At 44.2% G+C, this 11,365-nt stretch overlaps 1 protein-coding gene across 1 annotated transcript in view; it reads left to right on the forward strand.

Moving 5' to 3' along the window:
• Nucleotides 1-9,387, forward strand: part of RBM18 (RNA binding motif protein 18) — a 122,670-nt gene extending 113,283 nt beyond the window's left edge. The window contains exon 6 of the mRNA XM_063936937.1: nt 5,815-9,387. Coding sequence (XP_063793007.1) covers nt 5,815-5,974 — 160 coding nt within the window. The 3' untranslated portion in view covers nt 5,975-9,387. The remainder of the gene's footprint in view (nt 1-5,814) is intronic.
• The last annotated feature ends 1,978 nt before the right edge of the window (nt 9,388-11,365 follow it).

An 11,365-nucleotide genomic window follows, 5' to 3' on the forward strand; every position in this document is an offset into this window, starting at 1 on the left:
GCTCCAGAGGGATCGAACACAGGAACGCACCCTTGGTCGTCCGATCCCAGAGCCGCGCCGCCATCCCCCTCGCAGAGCCAGAAGCCGGCGTGAGAAGCAAGAAGACTTCGAAAGCGGCGGCAGAAGACTCCAGTCTTCATATGAGGTAGCGCACAGCACTGCAGCTGTGCGCCATTGCTCCCACATTACACCCGCACACTCCGGTCACTGTAGGGTGCAGGGGGAAGGGTTGTGGGGGAGCGCCCTGGGCAGCAATTAAGTACCTCTTGGCATTTAAGAGCATATATACAGTTGGGCACTGTATATATGCATAAGCCCCCGCCATTATTTTACACAAATCGCGGGACAGAAGCCCGCCGCTCCGGAGGGGGGGGGGGGGGCTTCTTCCTCAGCACTCACCAGCGCCATTTCTCTCCACAGCTCCGCTGAGAGGAAGCTCCCCAGGCTCTCCCCTGCAGAATCACGGTAGAAAGAGGGTAAAAAGAGGGGGGGGCACATAAATTTAGCGCAAAATCAGTGTATACAGCAGCTACTGGGTAAACACTAAGTTACTGTGTAATTCCTGGGTCATATAGCGCTGGGGTGTGTGCTGGCATACTCTCTCTCTGTCTCTCCAAAGGGCCTTGTGGGGGTTCTGTACTCAAATAGAGCATCCCCTGTGTGTGTGGTGTGTCGGTACGCTTGTGTCGACATGTTTGACGAGGAAGGCTATGTGGAAGCAGAGCAGGTGCAGATGAATGTGGTATCGCCGCCGACACCCGATTGGATGGATATGTGGAAGGTTTTAAATGATAAAGTTAATTCCTTGCATAAAAGGTTGGATAAAGCTTGAAGCCTTGGGACAGTCAGGGTCTCAACCCATGCCTGACCCTACAACGCAGAGGCCGTCAGGGTCTCAGAAGCGTCTGCTATCCCAAATAGTTGACACAGATATCGACACGGATTCTGACTCCAGTGTCGATGGCGATGATGCAAAGTTGCAGCCTAAAATGGCTAAAGCCATCCGCTACATGATTATAGCAATGAAGGATGTATTACACATCTCAGAGGAAAACCCAGTCCCTGACAAGAGGGTTTATATGTTTGGGGAAAAAAGGCATGAGGTGACTTTTCCCCCTTCACATGAATTAAATGAGTTATGTGAAAAAGCTTGGGAATCTCCAGATAGGAAAGTGCAGATTTCCAAACAGTTGCTTATGGCGTATCTTTTCCCGCCAACGGACAGGTTACGCTGGGAATCCTCCCCTTGGGTAGACAAAGCTTTGACACGCTTATCTAAGAAGGTAGCCCTGCCGTCACAGGATACGGCCACCCTAAAGGATCCTGCGGATAGAAAGCAGGAAGGGATCCTGAAGTCCATTTATACACATTCAGGTACTCTGCTAAGGCCGGCAATTGCGTCGGCCTGGATTTGTAGTGCTGTCGCAGCATGGACAGATACTTTATCTGAGGAACTTGATAACTTGGACAAGGATACTATATTACTGACCCTGGGGCATATAAAAGACGCTGTCCTGTATATGAGAGATGCCCAGAGAGATATTGCCCTACTGGGCTCTAGAATAAATGCAATGTCGATTTTGGCCAGAAGGGTCCTGTGGACTCGGCAATGGACAGGTGATGCCGACGTAAAACGGCACATGGAGGATTTACCTTATAAGGGTGAGGAATTGTTTGGGGATGGTCTCTCGGACCTAGTTTCCACAGCTACGGCTGGGAAGTCAAATTTTTTGCCATATATTCCCTCACAACCTAAGAAAGCGCCGTATTACCAAATGCAGTCCTTTCGATCACAAAGAGGCAAAGTCCAAGGTGCCTCCTTTCTTGCCAGAGGCAGGGGTAGAGGAAAGAAGCTGCACAAAACAGCTAGTTCCCAGGAACAGAAGTCCTCCCCGGCTTCCATTAAATCCACCGCATGACGCTGGGGCTCCACAGGTGGAGCCAGGATCGGTGGGGGCGCGTCTCCGACATTTCAGCCACCAGTGGGTTCGCTCACAGGTGGATCCCTGGGCTATACAGATTGTATCTCAGGGATACAAGCTGGAATTCGAAGTGATGCCCCCTCACCGTTGCCTCAAATCGGCCCTGCCAGCCTCCCCCTTGGAGAGGGAAATAGTGTTAGCGGCAATTCACAAATTATATCTCCAGCAGGTGGTGGTGAAGGTTCCCCTCCTTCAACAGGGAAGGGGTTACTATTCCACAATGTTTGTGGTACCGAAACCGGACGGTTCGGTCAGACCCATTTTGAATTTAAAATCCCTGAACATTTACCTGAAAAGGTTCAAGTTCAAGATGGAATCGCTCAGAGCGGTCATTGCAAGCCTGGAAGAGGGGGATTTTATGGTGTCTCTGGACATAAAGGATGCTTACCTGCATGTCCCCATTTATCCACCTCATCAGGAGTACCTCAGATTCGTGGTACAGGATTGTCATTACCAATTCCAGACGTTGCCGTTTGGTCTCTCCACGGCACCGAGAATATTTACCAAGGTAATGGCGGAAATGATGGTGTTCCTGCGAAAGCAAGGAGTCACAATTATCCCATACTTGGACGTTCTCCCCATAAAGGCGAGGTCCAGAGAGCAGTTACTGATCAGCGTAGCACGCTCTCGGGAAGTGTTACAACAGCACAGCTGGATTCTGAATATTCCAAAGTCGCAGCTGATTCCTACGACGCGTCTGCCCTTCCTGGGCATGATTCTGGACACAGAACAGAAGAAGGTTTTTCTCCCGACGGAGAAGGCTCAGGAACTCATGACACTGGTCAGAGACCTCTTAAAGCCAAAACTGGTGTCGGTGCATCACTGCACGTGAGTCCTGGGGAAGATGGTGGCATCATACGAGGCCATTCCCTTCGGCAGGTTCCATGCGAGGACCTTTCAATGGGATCTGTTGGACAAGTGGTCCGGATCACATCTACAGATGCATCGGCTGATCACCCTATCCCCCAAGGCCAGGGTGTCTCTTCTGTGGTGGCTGCAGAGTGCTCACCTTCTCGAGGGTCGCAGATTCGGCATTCAGGACTGGGTCCTGGTGACCACGGATGCAAGCCTCCGAGGGTGGGGGGCAGTCACACTGGGAAGAAATTTCCAGGGTCTGTGGTCAAGTCAGGAGACTTGCCTTCACATCAATATCCTGGAATTAAGGGCCATATACAACGCTCTAAGTCAAGCGGAGACCCTGCTTTGCGACCAATCGGTGCTGATTCAATCAGACAACATCACCACAGTGGCTCATGTAAACCGCCAAGGCGGCACAAGGAGCAGGGTGGCGATGGCGGAAGCCACCAGAATTTTTCGCTGGGCAGAGAATCACGTGAGAGCACTGTCAGCAGTGTTCATTCCGGGAGTGGACAACTGGGAAGCAGACTTCCTCAGCAGGCACGACCTCCACCCGGGAGAGTGGGGACTTTATCAAGAAGTCTTCGCGCAGATTGCCAGTTGGTGGGAGCTGCCACAGGTGGACATGATGGCATCCCGCCTCAACAAAAAACTACAGCGGTATTGCGCCAGGTCAAGAGACCCTCAGGCGATTGCTGTAGACACACTAGTGACACCGTGGGCGTTCCAGTCTGTTTGTTTTTCCTCCTCTTCCTCTCATACTCAAGGTACTGAGAATCATAAGAAAAAGAGGAGTGAGAACAATATTAATTGTTCCGGATTGGCCAAGAAGGACTTGGTATCCAGAGCTGCAAGAAATGCTCACAGAGGACCCATGGCCTCTGCCTCTAAGGCAGGATCTGTTGCAGCAGGGGCCCTGTCTGTTCCAAGACTTACCGCGGCTGCGTTTGACGGCATGGCGGTTGAACGCCGGATCCTAGCAGAAAAAGGGATTCCGGATGAGGTTATTCCTACGCTAATAAAGGCTAGGAAAGACGTGACGGCTAAACATTATCACCGTATATGGCGAAAATATGTTGCTTGGTGTGAGGCCAGAAATGCCCCTACAGAGGAATTCCAGCTGGGCCGTTTCCTTCACTTCCTACAGTCGGGAGTGACTTTGGGCCTAAAATTGGGGTCCATTAAGGTCCAGATTTCGGCCCTATCAATTTTCTTTCAAAAAGAACTGGCTTCTCTGCCTGAAGTTCAGACGTTTGTAAAGGGAGTGCTGCATATTCAGCCCCCGTTTGTGCCTCCAGTGGCACCTTGGGATTTTAACGTGGTGTTGAGTTTCCTGAAATCACACTGGTTTGAGCCACTTAAAACCGTGGAGTTAAAATATCTCACGTGAAAGGTGGTCATGCTATTAGCCTTGGCTTCGGCGAGGCGTGTGTCAGAATTGGCGGCTTTGTCACATAAAAGCCCCTATCTGGTTTTCCATATGGATAGGGCAGAATTGCGGACTCGTCCGCAATTTCTGCCAAAAGTGGTGTCATCTTTTCATATGAACCAACCTATTGTGGTGCCTGTGGCTACTTGTGACTTGGAGGATTCTGAGTTACTGGACGTAGTCAGGGCTTTGAAGGTTTATGTAGCCAGAACGGCTAGAGTCAGGAAATCTGAGTCGCTGTTTATCCTGTATGCATCCAACAAGCTGGGTGCTCCTGCTTCAAAGCAAACTATTGCTTGCTGGATCTGTAACACGATTCAGCAAGCTCATTCTGCGGCTGGCTTGCCGCCTCCAAAATCGGTTAAAAAAAATTCCACAAGGAAGGTGGGCTCTTCTTGGGCGGCTGCCCGAGGGGTCTCGGCATTACAGCTTTGCCGAGCGGCTACTTGGTCGGGTTCAAACACCTTTGCAAAGTTCTACAAGTTTGATACCCTGGCTGAGGAGGACCTTGAGTTTGCTCATTCGGTGCTGCAGAGTCATCCGCACTCTCCCGCCCGTTTGGGTGCTTTGGTATAATCCCCATGGTCCTTACGGAGTCCCCAGCATCCACTAGGACGTTAGAGAAAATAAGATTTTACTTACCGGTAAATCTATTTCTCGTAGTCCGTAGTGGATGCTGGGCGCCCGTCCCAAGTGCTGACTTCTTCTGCAATACTTGTATATAGTTATTGCTAAAATAAGGGTTATTTTATGGTTGCATCAGGTTTATCTGATGTTCTGTAGTTGTTCATACTGTTAACTGGGTAAGGTTATCACGAGTTATACGGTGTGATTGGTGTGGCTGGTATGAGTCTTACCCTGGATTCCAAAATCCTTTCCTTGTACTGTCAGCTCTTCCGTACACAGTTTCCTTAACTGAGGTCTGGAGGAGGGACATTGAGGGAGGAGCCAGTGCACACCAGTATTCCTAATTCTTTCTTAAAGTGCCCTGTCTCCTGCGGAGCCCGTCTATTCCCCATGGTCCTTACGGAGTCCCCAGCATTCACTACGGACTACGAGAAATAGATTTACCGGTAAGTAAAATCTTATTTTTTGGGGCATATTTGTAGATAGGTATTGAAAAATTGTATATATGGGTGATTTCAGTGCTTAATTTTATACATCTACATGTATCTACTGTCAGACTTTAGGATCAGTCTGTGAAGTTGTGAGTTGCCGTTGCAACAGTGTAGAAGCTGCTGGAAACAGCACTGCAACTCGCAGGTCAATGACTCACAGATTTTTGTGTGCGGCCCCATGAGGCTGCACACATCAGCGAGTCCGGGGGGTACCGTTAGTGCGGAATATAGGTAACCATCTACATTAGGACCCCATATTTTAAGGAAGACGCCACAAAATAACCTTTTTATGATTTACCTTTAATGTTCTTAACTCTGCACAGTCACAAATGCCAAAGATAACTTTTTTCTTAAAGTAAATGTCAATATACAATGTGATATTCAGGTTGTTTTGTTTTAACTTAGTTATTTTTACATATGTGTGCAGTGTCAGTGCAAAGATTAAAGCGATTGAGGCAAAGCTGAAAATGATGGCAGAAAATCCAGAGGATGAACTACCTGGACAACCGTCCTACTCCTATTTCAAGGCGTCTGAGAAGAAAAGGAGCACCCCATACTCCAGAGCTTCGTGGAAATCTAAGAGATGATAACATTATTTCTCTGGATTTGACGGAGCAGCACAGACTGAGCACAAACAATGTATAGAACCTGTAGTAATAATTATAATACAGACCTCAAGCAATCTCTTCCTCTCAGACTTGAATTTTCTGGAATGGAAAAATTTTTTTACAAAATCTCCAAAGTTTTGTTGTTCTCTGTGTTGTGTATGTGTGTTTTTAGTTTTGTTTTTTTTTGTTTTTTTTTTTTTTGTTTTCATCTATTTTACCTGGATTTTTTTTATTTTTATTTTTTTATCCTCATTGTAAATGGCTCAGTTGATTATAAATTACAAGTTGAACTAGTATGGAAAGAGCATCTTGAAATATTCACAAATATATTTGGAAATTTTCTTTGCCATGACAGTGTTTCATTGTGGTAATACTTGCTAAGTGCCTAAAGCAAGTTATTCTGTTCTAAGACGTTTCCATTCTCAAAAGCTCGTTGCAGTCACTTCCATAGGATTATTGACAGGAAGTCTGATATGCATAAGAAAACAATTTTCCTCCCTCTCAAATATTTCCAGTTCTAATCAGTGATGGATACTTTTTAATGTGTACATATATATGTATTATTTGTCAGCAACTTATTTTTCTATTTTGTGACCCTTTAAAATTACAACATTACCTAACTTGTACAAACTTGCAATGCAAAAACGGCCTGTCTTGTGTTTCTTAAATGACCTAAAACACTATAATTTATTATTTGTTAATGTAATCTGCAATTCACTTGGAAAAAATGTGTTACACTTGGCAGTAGATTTTAAATTAAGATTTATTTTTGTGGGTTTTTTTCTTCAAGAATCTTTGGTGAATATATTGTAGTGTTGCATGTGTTAACATGGCTTTATTTTATCTTGTACGTTGTGCAAATTTAGTTTTTCTGACATACAGTAGGATAAGTTTCGTCAACACTTGCCGATGCTAACTATAAAAGCAGCATATAAAGTTTACAGAATAGTGTAAATCCTAAAATGTGTCCACTTCAAGTACTGTATTGTAGAGTTCCCTTGTGCTTTTCTTAGTGAAATAACAGTATTGAATTTTTTGTTAGATTCTTTGTTGTTTTGTTTTTTTTTGGGGGGGGGGGGAGGGTTTGCTTTTTTAAACAAAGTGTCTTGTGGCTTTATATACAAAGTGTGACGTTTTATGTATATACTATTTATGGGGGAACAGAAATTCTTTGTAGCGAAAGACCACATCACAGAAACATCGCAGTAGTGAGGCGTTACACCTATAAAGAGTACATTTATTCCGCCTATAATAATGATTTGAATTCAAAGCAAACTTGTTACCAGGATGTTGTTTCTTTGCTTTGCTACATGAGGACATGTGCAAGCAGAAAGGCACGGAGGGGTTGGTATTGGGAGATCGGTGTTTGGTATCCCAGAGGTGACCATACCAACCCCGGGATGCACTCCCCACAGGTTCTATTTCCACTCTATTTGTGTCGTGGACACTCACGAGTGGGAATAATCCCAGTTAGTCTGCATGCCAACTGTCGATCTGTCCAACGCTTGGGATTCCGGCGTCTCTATAGTGACCGGCGGTCTCATGACTACATCCCCAGAGGAGAGAGTGTAATTTAGTGCACTGCCCTTTGTCACAGGAAGACTTTTCCCAGCCTGGCAACAGTAGTGAGCAAAAGGGCGTATCCCTGCTTTGGAGAAAATTTATTTATTTTTTATATTATTATTTTTTGAATGGTGTTAATGCACAAGGCTTTCTCCTGGACAGGCTACACCTAGTAGGAAAGGTAAAGATGTGTCCACATATACATCCTCATATTGCCCAAATAGCTCCATTTGGCGTGCCATGGTTTTTGCGGCTTTTTCTTATAATATGCGTCTTAACTTTTATACCACTTCCATTGCAACAAAACCTACTAATCCAAAGTACAGTACTTAGGACACTATTATCTACTTAGCACACTATTGGTGAATTAAGTTTCAAAATTCAGTAAAAAGTACTCATGTTTGGGAATCACTGCCCATGGCAGAGTCTCTAAGTTGTGCCAGGCAACTCGCACCTTATGGCACAAAAAGGATTGATGTATAAGGAAACGTCTGTACACAGGAAGTGAGCATGGTGTATCCTGAGAGCTTGATTCAGTAGGTGAGTCAGACTTTGAGAGTAAAGTGCTTCGGCTAGCTGCCTTTGCCCCTCGCTTTTATCCCACTGGCTGGAGTCTGCCTAGGAGAGAGCCAAGTGCATTAACAACATTTGTTGGTGGTAAATTATTTAAAAGACAATGTAACCTCAAAAATAAGATACTTTCATATGAGGCACCTTGTTGAATTACCACTTCTCTCTCCCCTCATACTACTGAGGTCTAAAATATTGATCCTTTATTCATAACAGGTTTTATTGAGTTTATAGGTGTGGTGCACATAGCATCCTTGTTAAATTTAGTTATAAAGGATTTTCATCTTTTATTAAGACCAAATTAGGTATTTACAGAGCAGCAGATGCCCCTCCTCTGATATCCATGTTACAACCTATAGAACATTTTATTAATGGTTTAATTGGGGCCTTGCAGCCAGCCTGTTAAGGTGCTTCAGGTCCAACACCTGTATGTTCTAATTTGTTAGCCTATATGTCCTGATGAAAAATATCTCTGTTCTGGTTGCTAGGATTGAATGGATTTCTAGATTAAATTTACGAAAAACTCCATTTACAAAATGTCCTATGTAACTATATTTGCCAATTGTTTGTTTTATTTTGCTGTATGGTTGGAAAAACTTTGAAAAGACAGGTCTCTACGCAACATATAGTAATCTGGAGTGGCTAACAAGTTTATTGAGAATAGGACAGTTTGAGGATGCTGAATATTAACACATTTTCAGATTTATTTGATACAGGTTTGAATTACCCAGTACATACTTTAACATATATACTTTGTTTCTACATGTAGGCAGCAGAAACATGATTAAAAATACAAAAATCAATGTATTACCAATGTCACTATATGAAGCGCATGGAGTTTGCATTTATATACGAACACTTTTTTTTTTTTTTTTTGTAATTAACTGGTATCAATAAAAATTCATATCCTCTTTAACCACTTCAAGACCAGTGTTTTATACTTTCATGGCAAGACAAATTTTTGCTGTGTGCTTCTGGAACCGAGAATTGGAACACCATGTTTTATTCTACACCGACAAATCCTTATGTTGGTTATATGATATCCCTTTGTTGCTGTTTTTATCTTAAGGAATATTGTCTGGAATTTGAAAATTTTAAAATATGAATGGTTTTATGCTGAAACAAATTGTGTAACAGTAGGTATATACTAAAAAATATATTCAGCAAACTCTCCTGGTTAAGAGACTGCCAAAATCATATGTTTTACACACAGTCTAATGAGGATATCCTGCAATAAAACTTTAATTTTAGACTCCAAATTGTATATACTGTGTTATTCTCTGTATCCTATGACTGTAAAGCGGCAAAACACCTCCAGTGTTACATAATGTATATATTTAATCTCACCGTGTCCATGGTATTTATTTCTGGATATTGTAAACCGTTGTTTCATGGGAAGTTGGTAGTAAAAAAGAAAATTTGTATTTTCATATAATTTATAGCAATACTGAAGAAAACATCATGAAGAAATGCTGACATTCTTATACAGCTATTTTCGGGTGTTCGTTTAATCAGGTAGTCTGTTTAGCACTTATTTCTGTGATATGCAAGAAAGTTATCGTATTCGTTTGCTAAAAATGCTATGGGAATATCCAGACAATAAATAAAATGCTTGCCTGTCGTGTCCTTATATGGCTCTGCCTAAATGAAGCCACTGCATTGAAGTATTAATGAGAAGGAAAAAAGTTCACCATTGAATACCGTTTTATTCCACATTATAAATAAACATTAGAAATCATCCCACAGTATATTAGATTATTTCTTCAGCGTAGTGCTGGGAGCGGTGCGGCAGCATAGATACACCCTATTCAGAATACAGGGCCTTATTCAGGTTTTATTGCAAAATTTGAGAATCGCAATCCGGCCGATTATCAAACGACTGCGCATGCACAAGGGAAATAGCGACTGATCGTAATCACAATGCAGCTGATGTTTGACTGACAGGAAGCCGGCATTTCTGGGCGGAAACCCGACAGTTTCTGGGTGTGTCTGAAAAAACGCAGGAGTGCCCAGGTGTTTTTTTTTTTTTAAGGAGGGCCTCGTGACATCAGCGATGACCACTTCCAGCCTCTTGCATCGCCAAAATTGTGGACGACCTTACTTGGCGCAAATGGGAAAAGTCTTTGATGTTCTAGTAACTGTGTATGGTTTTGCGATCTGAAAACACATTGCGATGCATTCGCAATTTCTACAATGGGTGTGTTTTCTCTATTTCTGGATGGCAACTATTTGATTGCAGCAACTGCTTTTTAGCAGAAACTGCAATCCTTGAATGCAGTCCACAGCCAGATGTTGACATTGGTTTCGGATTGCTGGAATTTATTGGAATTGAGACCAAATTACATGCAACTCATAATCTGGTCTTTAATTTGCATCATCTGCACAAATTCTGAAAGCTCCTTCTCTTTTATATGCCCACATCCTCAAGGTTTCATTTTAAATGACATACCCAAGAGATTATGGGTCTTTCTGCACTGTGCTGCTTTACTAACAACTTTACTTATTTTGTTCTCCCTGCTTCCAGCTGCTGCAGCAGCAAATTACTGAGCATCATAGAACATAATATGGTGTGGGATGAAGGATGAGGAGGTGCTGTATCCAACATCTCTCTCCCGCCCCTTGCTCCCATCTGGCAGTGACTGGGGGGGCAAGAGTTGCTAGCACTTTATGGTGCTTATAATAGGCATCTTATTGTGGTCGAGAGGAGCTGCTTCGGGTAACCATCCTGTTTTCTCTTACGTCCTAGAGGATGCTGGGGTCCACATTAGTACCATGGGGTATAGACGGGTCCACTAGGAGCCACTGGCACTTTAAGAGTTTGAGAGTGTGGGCTGGCTCCTCCCTCTATGCTCCTCCTACCAGACTCAGTTTAGAAAATGTGCCCGGAGGAGCCGGTCACAGCTAGGGGAGCTCCTATAGCGTCTTTTTAGTTTTATTTTTAAGAGTAAGTTAGGCACATGAAGGCTGCTGGCAACAGCCTCCCTGCTTCGTGGGACTTAGGGGGGGACTAGTGTCCTACCCTACGGGGTGAGAGCCACTATCTCCGCTAACAGGACACTGAGCTCCTGAGGGGATAGATCGTTAGCTGCCCCAGGCAACTGCTCACCCCAGCAGCATGCCGCCACCCCCTAACAGAGCCAGAAGATGTTTGTGGCGAGTGAGTCAATGGCCCCCCTAGCAAGCGGGGAGCCGATGTGAAGATGGTGGCAACAGGGTAGGGAGCGCAGTACTAACTGC

The sequence above is a fragment of the Pseudophryne corroboree genome, chromosome 8 (assembly GCF_028390025.1).
Source record: "Pseudophryne corroboree isolate aPseCor3 chromosome 8, aPseCor3.hap2, whole genome shotgun sequence".
Lineage (NCBI taxonomy): Eukaryota > Metazoa > Chordata > Amphibia > Anura > Myobatrachidae > Pseudophryne > Pseudophryne corroboree.